Source organism: Echeneis naucrates, chromosome 15 (genome assembly GCF_900963305.1).
Source record: "Echeneis naucrates chromosome 15, fEcheNa1.1, whole genome shotgun sequence".
Classification (NCBI taxonomy): Eukaryota; Metazoa; Chordata; class Actinopteri; order Carangiformes; family Echeneidae; genus Echeneis; species Echeneis naucrates.
In genome coordinates this window covers 19,420,841-19,434,349 of record NC_042525.1, presented here as the reverse complement: position 1 = coordinate 19,434,349, position 13,509 = coordinate 19,420,841, and the positions used below count along the sequence as shown (strand labels likewise).

General features: G+C 39.0%; 1 protein-coding gene across 1 annotated transcript in view; it reads right to left on the bottom strand.

Annotated features, from left to right (window-relative positions):
- Positions 1 to 6,673: 6,673 nt before the first annotated feature.
- epas1b (endothelial PAS domain protein 1b) overlaps positions 6,674 to 13,509 on the bottom strand; it is a 39,329-nt gene continuing 32,493 nt past the window's right edge. The window contains exons 7-16 of the mRNA XM_029520689.1: positions 13,141 to 13,247; positions 11,189 to 11,336; positions 10,514 to 10,722; positions 9,747 to 9,955; positions 9,277 to 9,387; positions 8,363 to 8,898; positions 8,082 to 8,178; positions 7,387 to 7,480; positions 7,104 to 7,280; positions 6,674 to 6,825 (exon numbers count right to left, since the gene is read on the bottom strand). Coding sequence (XP_029376549.1) covers positions 6,674 to 6,825; positions 7,104 to 7,280; positions 7,387 to 7,480; positions 8,082 to 8,178; positions 8,363 to 8,898; positions 9,277 to 9,387; positions 9,747 to 9,955; positions 10,514 to 10,722; positions 11,189 to 11,336; positions 13,141 to 13,247 — 1,840 coding nt within the window. The remainder of the gene's footprint in view (positions 6,826 to 7,103; positions 7,281 to 7,386; positions 7,481 to 8,081; positions 8,179 to 8,362; positions 8,899 to 9,276; positions 9,388 to 9,746; positions 9,956 to 10,513; positions 10,723 to 11,188; positions 11,337 to 13,140; positions 13,248 to 13,509) is intronic.

The following is a 13,509-nucleotide window of genomic DNA, read 5'->3' as shown; positions in this document are numbered from 1 at the left end:
AAATTCATATATCACTCATAAAAAAAAAAACACCAACAGACGAATTCTTCACTGTAATCAGTAGCTGGCCTTCGATCTGTTAGAGACAATAGACTGTGATTTCCAAAGGTTTCCTCAATGGGTTGTACAGAAAAGATGACTCACACGTTCTTACACCTGGTATCTGAAGTCAGAGCAGATTCTCATGATCTGTCTATATGTATTTAGTTATATTACTTTTCACAAATCCTTTAGACGTTTGCGGCCTGAACACATCTCTGATTAGTTTGGTTGAGTTCACACCAGGGGATTATCACACATCTGTATCTGCACCTGTGTAGCACATCTTCTGTCAAACTACCATCACTCTTTATCTTAAAACCTGAAAATGGTCCTGATAAAGACAAACATATCCACACAGAGACACAGCCAAAGAAAACAAACGAAATGTAAGAGGGACAAAAACCTCAGAACAGGCTGCTGCTACATGCTCAGAAAGTAACATTTTTGAAACTGCTAAATGGTCTCATCCACTGTGTTGGCTCATAAGGAACTCAAACATTATACACATTATATTATATTACTATGTGTATTACTATATGTATGATATATATTATATATCATGCAATACACTCACAGACTTAGATGTAAAAACCTGATCTTCATCAGGTAAAGAATTACTCATCAGAGGAAAATTTTATATATATATATATATATATATATATATATATATATATATATAAATATATTGTTATATATTGTTATTGTTGTTAAATAAATTGTTAGGCTAAGTAGAAATATGAATTTAAAACAGGCAACAGCCTTTTAAAACCTTTTAGCACTTGAACAATTTCATAGTTGCCAGACAAAAGTAACCAACAGAAAATGCCCAGAAGCTTACATAGTGCTCTATTAAAATAACTTAACAAACTATCTTTTTGGGATGTTATCAATAATCTAAAAATATAAATATTAGTTTAGCAGGTTTTACTTTATTTATTGTTTTTGTCTGTTTGCTTGTGAGTGAAATATTTTCATAGATGTTTTAATAGTCACAAAGAAATTAATTAGAAATAACTTCTTCCATCACAACTTTTTCACAACTGGCAATGATCTTTCATTCAGAACATACGTCATGTAAAATTTGAAAAAGCGCAATGAGCCACACGTGAAGCCAGTGAGAGAGAGTAAGATCAGTATGCTTTAATAATAAGATATCAGTGCAGAAAGACAAACTTCTTATTGGGCTAAATTCCCCATATAGTCATAACAATGGTAGCAATATATGATAATAATGAGATTGATATGGATTTTTCAGAAAATTAAAAAAACGTAGAATCAGCTAATAACTCTGACACTGACGAAAACATAACACGGATCCCACATAGAAAAAAACAATAATGGTGTTGTTACACGAGGCAAGATAAGATGCTGATTTTGTCTTTAAAGAGGAGGTGCAATGAATAAATCAATTAAATCTTCAGATGTTTTTTGGCACTTTTGTTCTGTAGGAGGCCCTTCAAGCAGCACAGTGCGATGAGGACTGGTGTTAAGCCTTCTAAATTAAAAATAGAGAGCAGGGCCACACCCATTATTGGTCGAACTTCAGTTTCGTTAGCATTAGCTGTGTGAGCTAGTTAGCTCATACATTTTCATGTAAAGATATTATGTCTTTTTGAAGGCTGAAAAACATTTACTCCAACATAGGACATTCAAATTAGAATTTTTTGTAGAACTATATTAGCACTTGAAAATGGGACAACCTGACATGAAGAGTTAAGGCCAAATTGAGGTGTAGCTTTAAATTGTAAAAAAATACTTGTCTTTACTTATGTTCAAAAAATTTTGAATCTTATAATATACATATCTTTTTTATGAATTGAATTGAATGAAAATTGTTCAGGCAAAGCCAGTAGAGCAGTTGCTAGCTTACAATTGGACTGCCTCTTCTCTCTATTCTTTTTATTTTAAAATCGACTTCCATCTTGCCAACTCTTTCCACATACTTTAACATAGTTGAGGTCAAATCTTGCCATGTCTAAAACCCATCTGAGGAGCTGTTCTTTCATGTGCATTTTCAGATTCAGATATAATATATATATATATATATATATATATATATATATATATATATATATATATAACATTTAAAGTCTTTAAATATAAATGTTTGTACAAATTGTCAAAAGTAACGGCTGACATATCAGGAGAGATGACAAATGATTTGACGTTAAAGGAAAGAAACATGAGAAGAGAAGCAGATGAATGGTAGTGTTGTGTCAAAAGATATGCATCTGTGGGCAGACTGAGCAGGATGTATCTCTCTTCAGATATCACTCTACTACACATCACTTCTCTTCATGTCTCCTTCATGAGTCCTCAAACCACCGCTCTGCTCTCTGGATATTATTCATCACCAATTCTTCTGTTATCTTAACCTGGATTTAATCTGCATATCTTCGGATTTAAATATCGAGCCTCAACCAGATCGAGTCATGGTTTCCAGGCCATTTAGTTTGCAGATTTACAATATTGGACCTTTAAAATGTGTGTCAGCCAATTTACTAACTTTGTTGAACACGACAAAGCGCTCTGCTATAAGATGCCCCAGGCGATCTTTACTGTACAGTCAAGTCTTACTCAACAAAATCTAAAATCCCACAAGTAGCTTCATCAACAGACAGACTGTTAGGCCTTGTTGATGAGCTGGGGAATCCATTTTCCTTAACACTTTGACTTGTCATCACCAGGGGATCTATGGGGGGTTCCACCGGACTTTATGAGGTGTCTACTGTATGTCCCATCAGTAGGAGGGGACTATATAAAACCTGAAGGTTTATTATGAAAAACATTCCAACTGTGACAGTGACGACAAAGTCATCAAATAAAGAACCTGCTAAAGTTTCCACATTAATGTAAATACTCAAATTGGCTGGCTTTGAATTGGCAGCAACCATTAGGCGATACATTAAAATTCAACTGGAAATGAACATTATATCCTATTTTTTGGGAATACAGGACTAGGATGAGAGGCGATGTCAAGCTAGTATGTTTTCAATAATAGCCCCAATGGTCATCTATGGTTTGCAGGAAACAAGCTGTGCTCTTGAAGGGTGAACTCGGTATGTCAACCAGGGATTCCTGATAAGGCACATGTTATTCAAATGAACTTTAAAGAACATTTCAGCATGAAACAAGTTGGAAAACATAAAAATACAATGTTAGTGGATCCTAAAGTCTTAAAAATGAGTCATACATGGTCAATGAAGCTTGTATATATATGCAACTGGAAAACTAAATGATTAATTATGTGGTAACTTCACGTTTTTACAATATTCAAAATGCTACATATCTGAAAATTTAAAGTTATATTTTTCTTTAACTCTGATCTTTTCCTGGTGTATTTTTTTTTCAATCTTTTCAAAGCAAGAAAAACAAAATAAAATAAACAAAGCAAAACAAAACAAAAACAGGACTGGCCAGCCAACAGATTCAATAGATATTTTAGAATAAAACTCTGGAGGAAATAATAACAATAAAAAAAAAAAAAAAAAAGAAATTAAATAAAAATGCCACAACACAGAAAAACAGCACGAGAAGAAATAGCATTGTGAGAGATCTATGGAGTAGATAGGGACAAAGTACCAGGACATATTAACACTAAAAACACTATCTTCAACAAGACTTATTTTTCTTTAAATACGTAACGTATATGTGTACAAAGCTCTATAATTCATACGCAAAAGTGGTCACCACACAAAAACAATTGTGTTGAAATAACAAGTGAGAATTTGTCAGTGAAAGCAAACTGTTGACCATATTGCACTACACAAAAATGTTTTATTTTGGAAAAAAAAAAAAACAAAAAACAGATCCTACTTTTAGCCCATCATCATTCTAATGCAACGATGTTAATAATCCTGGATCAAGGCTTTCTAGTATTGGCAAATAAAGCTGGTCCTGTCCAAAACATGAAGTAAAATACATAAACTCCACCTTCAAGTCACGTCACAGTCTACTGCTTCTTCTATATACATATGGTATATGTATCTAAATGAACGGGTGATTATGTGGTTGACCTATCGCTGTCAATAGTGTACAAATGGGAAGAAGGGGGAAGGGGGGTGTGTCACTTGTTTCTCTTGAGCTAAAATTTGTGCCACAGATGGGAATTTGCAAAGTTAAAAGACAAAATGACCCTAATATGAAGCCAAAGAGGCAACTTAAGTTGCCTGTTTTTGGTTCTGATGAAGATAAATACCAACTCAACATACCTTGAAATGTAGCACTTGGAAGATAAGAAGGGCTTGTTTTGCTGCTTCGTCTTTATACGTATCTCCTGGTCTTATTTTTTTTCCCCATGTGTCATACGACAGTTCATGGCACATGGATAGTTGTATATCTTTGGATTTACATCACCTCAGATTCTGGAAGTCTGAGATACCATTTTGTGTACAAAATTTTAAAATTTTTATTTAATCAGATAATGAAGTGCACATTTTCCAAATTAAATTGCAATAAACCCATATAATATTAATATTGACAAAAAAAAACCCAAAAACTAAACAAACAAACAAAACAACAACAAAGAAAAAACTAATTGTAGCCTCATGATGTTTTACACGACCATGTTTCAAAATTCACTAAAACTGTACTTAACTATACTTGAGCTACTGGGCCGAAACCATTTATTTAATATCAGGGCCAACATTAAATATAAAAATTAAATGTGCTTGCAGGAGAGGTCACTCTTCCTCATCCTTATCCATTCCCCCAACACCTGCTTTGTATTGTGTAAAGTGTGTCTGTTAGCTTGTGACATACAACCATGCGACCTTTTACAGTGTTAATTGCGCAAGCCAGATTGCCTTGAACTGCCTAGCCTTGTTACTGACTATATCAGCTTTTAGTTAAAGTAAATGAAACAATTGCACACTAAGAACAAATGCTGTAGTCACACAAGCTACTTACACGAAAGGGAGGTTTGAGAAAAAAAGTTAAGATAAATCAAAGACGGTGTTAAGAGGAAAAAAATAAAACGTGATAATATTCAACTTACAGTAGAGTACGTGTATTGCAATATATGTTTATTAGTGTGTCTGGGAGATAGACACAAAAACAATAAAAGAATCTTGTGGGTAGAGTAAGAACAAAAAGTAAGAAAAAACTAAAGCAGAACTGATATGGTAAAGTCTCCTGTCGATTTGGATTAAATAACGTGGAGATAAAAGTGTCTCAATTCAATAACAGAAGTATGAAGTAATTATAAGAACAAACAAAACAAAATAAGTTGTTAAAGTTGACCCAAACAGACGTATTACACATGTGAGCCAGTTCATGTTGAGAGGATCAGGGCTGGTGATGCTACAGTTACTGAACTGGGATAAGAACAGAGTCTGTCTGTTAGCGAAAAAGGCTCTGATTTTGCTCACTGATCCAGGTTCTGGTTGTTTTGAAAAAGAAAAGAAAAAAGAACTTCAGTATATGATGAAGACTATTTATAGGCTGATGCGAAAGAGGCTCTGATTTTGCCCACTGATCCAGGATTTTTTTTTTTTTTTTTTTGTAATAGACATAATTTAAGTCGGCAGTCAACAACATGACTGAAAGTTATGCCAAGCTAATCATTTCATCCCGTCTGGCTTGTCTACAATTAATAACAGCTGCAAAATAAGAAAATACTGCAGTTGGGAACCATTGCTACTGCCATGTTTATAATTTATCAGTTGCATTTGGGAATCAGTGAGCAGAATCACAGACAATATTTTGGCTGTTACTGATTTTAAAATGGCTCTGATTCAGAACCAACTTAAAATACCAATCTCTTTCTCAAGACTGGATCCAGAGAAGTGGTCTGAGTCAAACTGCTGGTAAAATGCACTAAGTGAAAGAACACAGTGTGTCTGTTCATCTGTAGGTAGTCTAGTATCATCTCTGAGCTAAACAAGTTAGCTGCAAGAGACAAGGTAAGGCTGGAAACCAAGCTGCATAGAGTTCATATCAGGGATCAATTTTACAAAGGATTCTGGTCCTAGGTTTGAATGCCCCTCCCCCCATCCCATGTCTACATGTAGAATGCTAACGGATTCCCACTGAAGTCACAGCAGGAAGTAGCTGGTACATCACAGCATATGGCTGTCGATGTTTGGCCAGAGCTGGCCTTTAAGGCAGATTGTGTGTCTAATACCCTGTTTATATCAAAGACCCAGCAGCGACCAGAGACATCATAGCGTCGAGACTTTTAAGACACGACGCAGGTCAAGCATGTTTTAACTGTCCTCACATTAGTCTTTTCTCTTTTTCACCGAGTAACCCACATTATCTTACATGTGTGAGTCCTGTTTGAATTTGGCTCAATGCACGGGCACTTTAGCACAATGTTGGTCAACCTGCGTGTAATTTGAGTCTTTTTTTTTTTGGCGGGGGGGTGGGGGTGGGGGGGGGTAAGACCCTGATGTCTCAGCTTGTTTAGATGGTCAAGGTACAGAGGTACAAAAAGAGCAAGTCTAATCAGCTAAATAAGGCAGGAATTGGTTATGACCCATACCATTCCCCATTTGTAGCTTAGCCTAAGGGCTTTCGGGAAACCCAGAGGCATGAAGGGAAAGATTTAGACTTTAAGTCTTGGGCTGCAGGTTGAGGTTCAACTTGAGGATAAAGTCCAGGTTCAGTAATGGGGTTTGAATCTGGGGCTCTAAGTGGCCTGATCCAGGGCTCTCAGCAGGTCACAGCCCTGGAGAAGGTGCAGGTTGCCCTGCAGCGGGACATTGACCTCACAGTCATAACGGGTCAACTCTGGCAGGCAGGAGGGCTCAAATGAAGGGCCCAGCAAACGACTTGCAATTCCTGGAAAATGACAGAAGATCCATGTCAGTGAGTCAAAAGTACGAAGATGAAAAACAGAATTGAACTTGATGTAAGAATTTCATTTAAGCAGGCAGATTTACATGGAAACTGGAAGATTTTTATGTAACTTATGACCAAAATATAGTTTCAAATGTTAATAATGAGATTTTTTTTCATGAATGAAAAAAAAACTGCATAGTGTCATTGCAACAGGTGTTTACTTGTTGATGCCAGGTATTTCAGTATCTTTTGTGAAGATTGGAGTCAGTTCAGCTCACCCTCAGTCTTGTTAGAAGGCAGCATGTTATAATTGGTGTAGTTACAGCTCTTTTGGAGAAAAGCTTTCTCGTTGGCTGCACCTATCCCGTTTCCTGGATACTGTGACTTCCTGTGCTGTTGCGAGGAGCTAAGACATGAAGATAAGCTGCCTGTCATCACCCCGCGCATCCCTGACTCTGACAGAAGAAAGAAAGAGCTACAGTTGTGGTGGGAAGGGGGGTTGGGGACTGGGCGATCATATCATGGTGCTTTTCCCAAACAAAAGCACAGACTCACATGTACCTGTCAATGATCCTGCACTGAGGGAGCGATCCATGGCAACAAAGCTGTCGCCCCTCATCCTCTTCCATGTGATTTCTGATGTCTTACTTTCACCCTAAAACAAGCAGATGGTTTCTTGATCAGCTGCTTATCCACCAAAAAGAGAAACCCAAGAGGACCTGCACTGAAAGCATTCACTTCTTCATCTTCTTGTTAAAAAGTCATGATAATACACCAAATTTCAGATAATCTAAAAAAATGTGTGGATCAAAGGTCTCACAGGTAGACATACATTACTTTTTTGAACTGTAGATCAGGTCTAGATTCTATATTAATCTTGTTAAAGTGTCAAAGGAAACTGAAAGAATCTGATCCTTAAAACTACCTGTCAGGACTTTGTGTTGTCAAACCAAAACAGACCGGCCCCGAACCGAGTCTTGCATTGAGCTCCATCAGTAAACATAATTTTTCTCTCCATGGTACCAATTTGACTTAACAGGGAGAAACTGCAGATAAAACCTAAATTTTGATCTTGTTACTGTAGCAACAATGTACAAAGCCATTGCAACCTTTCATGTACACATTACTTATCTTGTGAAGTTATCACAACAGTATCGTCTTCAACCTGTCACTAATCTATTCTCTCTTCGTCCTCATCTTCATCCTGATTATTTTTAAATGCAACTTGAAGAACAGTTTTCATAACAGAGACTCACCACAGCAATATCGGTGAAGGAGCGCTTGAAGCTGTTGGTCATGGCCACTCGGGCTAGACTCATGTCTTTGTAGGTTTGCACAAAATTGTCAACAGACCTGCATAGATAGATGAGCACAACATGTCCGTCAATGCACACTTCTTATTTTTTATTAACTGATTATTTGAATCTTTGTTTGATTTTGTCATTGGTGTACAAACATCTGATTAAAAATGTCAATAAATTACAATTGGGCATATTTGAAGATGGGAATGTGAGGACTTTGTTTACTGTTGAATCACCTCTGCTTCTGCATGAGCTGTGTCATGTTCTGTTGGCAGGATGGATGTATCTCTCCTGAAAATGTCTCAGTCAGGTAGCCCTTGGTGGCTTGAGATTGTTGTGGGTAGGTTAACAGAGGATCTGGTGGCCACTGCAGATTCTGCCTGCCACCCATGGAGGACAGAGGGGTACTTGCTGGTGTCTTGTATGGTGGATTCTGCATGTGGCCCATCACGTATGAAGCCATGCAGGGATTCACTGCTGCCTGGCCAGAGCCCCTCTTCTCCCCTGTGGACCAGGATGCAACTGGCTGGGCCTGGTAGTGGCCTTGGGGCTGTGGAGGGGAGGACAGTGGCTGGAAGAGGCTGGCGATGTTGCTGAAGCTCTGCTGGGATGCCTGGCATGTTTGAGACAGGCTGCTATTGCTCCCCATGGATCCTGCTGGACCCCCCTCCATTGGTTCCGACTCTGGTATGATGGGATTCAGCTGGAAGTCCTCTCCATCCATGGGGATATAAGGAGCCAAAGTTTCCAGGTCCAAGTCACTAAAGTTGGTCTGAGGAAGTGAAAGTTAACATGATTTGTTCATAATGAAACAAAAAGTAATTTTACGGGACCAGAGTACAAATCCAGAAACATAAATAGCATAGGACTGATTGCCCTTGACCAACTCTGGGAATTGTGTTTCATTAATGTGGATAATTTTTTTGGTCATTTCATTATTTTGACAGTCTTTTTAAAACATTGCAAGTGTAGACTTTAAAAGATGAAAATGTCTTTTAAAAGAATAATATATCTATATCATATACTGCTTGTGAGGTTAGAAATGCCTAAATCTTGCCCATGATAATAAGACTTACCCAAAAAAAGGAGAGTTTTAAATCAAGGCTTCATAGCTAATGTAAATGGACTGATAAAAATACAGGACACACACCTCAGTATTTCCAGGACTGTTGCTCTCTGTGTCCAGAGCAAACAGCTTCTCAGTCAGCTCCACTTTCAGGTCACTCTCCACAGAGCTGTAGTAGTCACCTGGGCTGCTGGGCTGCAGCAAGGGAGGGGGGGTGTGATGGACAAGGTTGGGGGGAAGCAGAAAGGAACAACATGACAGCCACAGAAGTAATCAAAGAGAATAGAGTGGAAAAAGAAAGAAATACAGAAACAAGGAGGGAGAAGTGAGTTTTGACAAAGGCACTATTCACTGCTAAAAGCCTGTTCCTTCCAAATATCCACCCCCGTTATTCTCACACACACTGCCCACTGTTGGTGTCCCTTAACCCCCCCACAACCCCTGCAGGCCTCACTGAATGAGAATGAATAAACTCTGACACACAACCAGTTGCTTGCTCACAAACTAATTACTCCGTTCATTTGAAAACTCAGTTTCTCCCTCCTAATCCTCACCGTGGAGCAGCTACTGAGGCTGGGGGTGGTGCTGCCTGGTGGGGGCTTCTGCTGCACTGTGAATGTACTGGCCATGTTAGCCATGTCCCCTGGTACCTGAGCCGGGGTTTGGCCTGATGCCGGAGGGGCAGGCTTGTGACTCTCGCTGGCCCAAGACGGAGTTCCTGGAGGGAGCATGGCTGTGGCAGACACCTCAAACTGAGGGCGACCTGTAAAGAGAGGAATGTAAATCCACTGAGTCAGCGAAAACAAGATGGGGTAAAGGGTAAAAACACTGAGAGGGCATCTTCAATCACCACTCAAAGTTAATGTTTGCCTTTACATGACCTAACTACCTTTTCTATCACCAAACAAAGGTTAAACTGTCAGTTAAAATCAAAATAAATCAATACTTATCAATACAGAAAGAGTTAACAGGTTTATGTATGCTTTATGTATGCTACCAGTTGCCTGCCCTGTGAATCAATGGCTTAGTTTAAAGGCAAATGTCATGCTACCTTTGTCCATGAAGGCTCTCTTATCACTTACTGCATTAAGGTCCAGTGTTTAACATATTTTTGTATTTTATACCATCTCAGCGTAGTTTTACATCTCCTCTCTGAGATGTCTGATGTCTGATATCTGAATACAGACTGTGAGCTTTTGTCCTTTCACAATATTAATATAGAACCCAGACCTGATTTATGATCAAAGACGGCATGAATGAGAACTTTAATATAACTACCACCAGCAGACACTTTTCCATAACTACAGAATTCAAAACAAACCAAAGTCGAGGGAAACAATTGTGTCTCCAGGTGTGGGAGCCAGCTGGGCCAAGTCCTCTGGCTCCTCCTTGAGTTTGGTGAAAAGGGCATCTCCTGGTTCACCGGTCACACCTGTGCTTCTGGCAGTGAAGAAGCTGCTCATGTGGTGTGGCTTGAACAGGGACTCTGTCTGCTCCAGGGAGAAGATCATTGACTTCTCTTCAATGTCGCTGCATCATTGGACAAGGGGAGAGTGTGTTAAGTTTAAATGGAAAAAATAAATTAATAAAAGAGGCTAAATTAATTTTTTAGCTTAGAGGTTACACTCTCAAACATTCCCAATAAGAACTATACATAGAAAAATCAGGTTATAATTCCTGCTTCCATAATATTCTTAGATATATCTAGAAGTGTCATTTTGTTTGTTTGTTCTTTTTAACTAAACTAAATTTTAACGAAATTTAAACCCTTTCCCACCATGAGATCTTGCTCAACAGTACTGAATCGATGTATTGATCATACTAACGTTTTAGTCTCTGTAGACCTTTTTCAAATTTGTCAAACTGTAATTTTAAAACAATTCTCACAACCATGATCTCAAATAGCTAACACACTCATCTTGAGCACTTAGGCATGCAGCGACTAATCCTCCGACAAATTGATGTGAAATAAATTCACATAAACTGCAGTTTTTACCTGAGGACATAGTTGATGCACACGATGCACTGGGGCTGAGAGTTGCGGCTGTTGTAAATGACAGTTCCCTGGGTCTCAACCCAGATATAGCCTCCATTCTTAGCCAGCATTCTGTACTGACCGCTCACTGCCTGACCCTTGCTGCACACTGCAGAGACGGAGGGAGAGAAAACTGTTAGTCACACGGGGACTCCAATGTATGGAGCTGATGCATTTGCCCATGATTATATTCAGTCTGACAGCCAGTCATAACAGAGAGTCATCGTCAGAGCCAGCCACATTTACTTTTATGACTTCACTTACAGAAACAATTGTCCCCTTGCCCCATTATCACCATCTGATTTGTTTCTTTTATGATTGCAATAAGGGATAAAACTTGCACACACACTGTCACCATCTGTGCATACTGACCACAAAAAACAGTGGTGTCTTCTTGTATATGAATCAATTTGAGATGAACACTGAATCTTGAATTTGGTCATTTTGGTTGGTTTTAAAGCAAAGTAAGGAAAAAGGGGCAGATATTGAACAAATTTTATAGAAATTAACTAATCCCACATGCTACAGCACAGATGGCAACTTTTTTCAATCATAAAGTTGCAACTTTGTAGCTCTACAGATTGTACAGCACAGATTCTATGTGTCCTAAATTCTTTTTTCGGTCTAATCATTGATTTTCAATTTAATAGCCATGTATTCATTTCACAAGAGAATGTGAAATCAACTATGGCTTTTCTGGAAAAGTGGGATGTCTGACTTTGAGCTGAGAAGGAGATGTGGTGGCTGCAGTCCAAAGTTCAGCTCTGGCGTGGGAAAGGACCAGGGCTGTGGTCAGTGAGTGTACGTAAGGCCAGTGACTGTATGTGTGCAAGGCTACGTGTGTGTGTGTGTGTGTGTGTCTGTGTACTTGCGCATGTGCGTTCCCTATGGAAGCTCAGAGCAACATTGCATGATGTAGCAGAGAATGATGTTAACGTGCTGATTGACAGGCTGGTCACATTGGCCGTGAGAGCAGGTCATGTGTGTCAGAGTGTGTGTATGTTGGTGTGTGTGTGTGTGTGTGTGTGTGTGTGTTACATAGAAAGAGATAGAGAGCCCTTTATCTCAGCAGATTTAGAAACAGATGACTAAGACCAGAGGAAAGAGAACAGAGAATCCAAATTGTAGATGAAACACAAATTTACTTCAATTCTTATTTTAAGTCCTCTCTCAGTCAATTTTTTTGGGGGTGGGGGTGGGGGAAGGGGAGTAACAGAACACACACACACACACACACCCAAACGCACACCGAGTGTACACGCAGACACAGGTCGCCATTATGAGGCTGCAGTGTTATTTTGAGGAAGCAAACAACCACTTCCCTTTTTCTTCTGTCTCTGATGTTTAGAGCTTCTAATGATGTGGTATTGTCAGGAAAAGCCAGGACAGAGCCTTGTTAGCGCACACATACATTCACACACTCACACACACACACACACACACAGACACGCACACGCACATTCAGAGTGTCATTGATTGTAATAGTGGCCACCTGGTCCTCTGCCCTCTATGTTTGTTTGTTGCAGCAGATGTGCATTTGTCACCGGGCCATCAGTTGCTAAGATTAATTCAATAGAAGACATTTTAATACCATGTCCCTGCTCCACACAAACCCATATATACGTAATATGTTACCATAAACAAATCAAGAAACTAGGAAAAAGAAAACGTGAGATGACCAAAATCAAAAGGAGATGCTTTGATAATCTATAGATTATAAGGAAGGCAAATGTTAAGACCTGTCAAAAATAGCCATCCAGCAAAGCCAGGTTGCTATTATACATTATTAATAATTAGAATCCAATTGTGCGTAGTTTTTGTTTTTATCATTGAATGTTGCTTAAATTTGTATGGTCATCCAGTGGTAGAGTTTTGGGTGACGTGTGTGTGGGTTGGCATGCAAAAAGACTTACAGTTATGGTGGCTCTTGGTGAGGCTGTCTGAGTCCAGAGCATGGTAGAAGTCGTAGACCGAACGACCCAGCAGATCCTCGGGAGTGTAACCCATCAGTTCTGTTACCCTGCAGAAAGCATACACATGCACAGCAACACACATTACACAAGGATTTTGTGTCTTTAATTCAAACATCTTACACATGACGCAGAAGACAGAACCTGCTCTCCTTCTCAAGCCATTGTACTTCAAAAGGCTTAACACGTGATTTTGAAGTCAGACAGAGGTGAGCAATTGTCCAAAAATAAAAGTTGTTCACATTCTCTGTCTCAGCTAACTCCCTGCTTCCGGGAATGGCTAATCTCTGTGTCGCTCTCATCAAGAGTTCA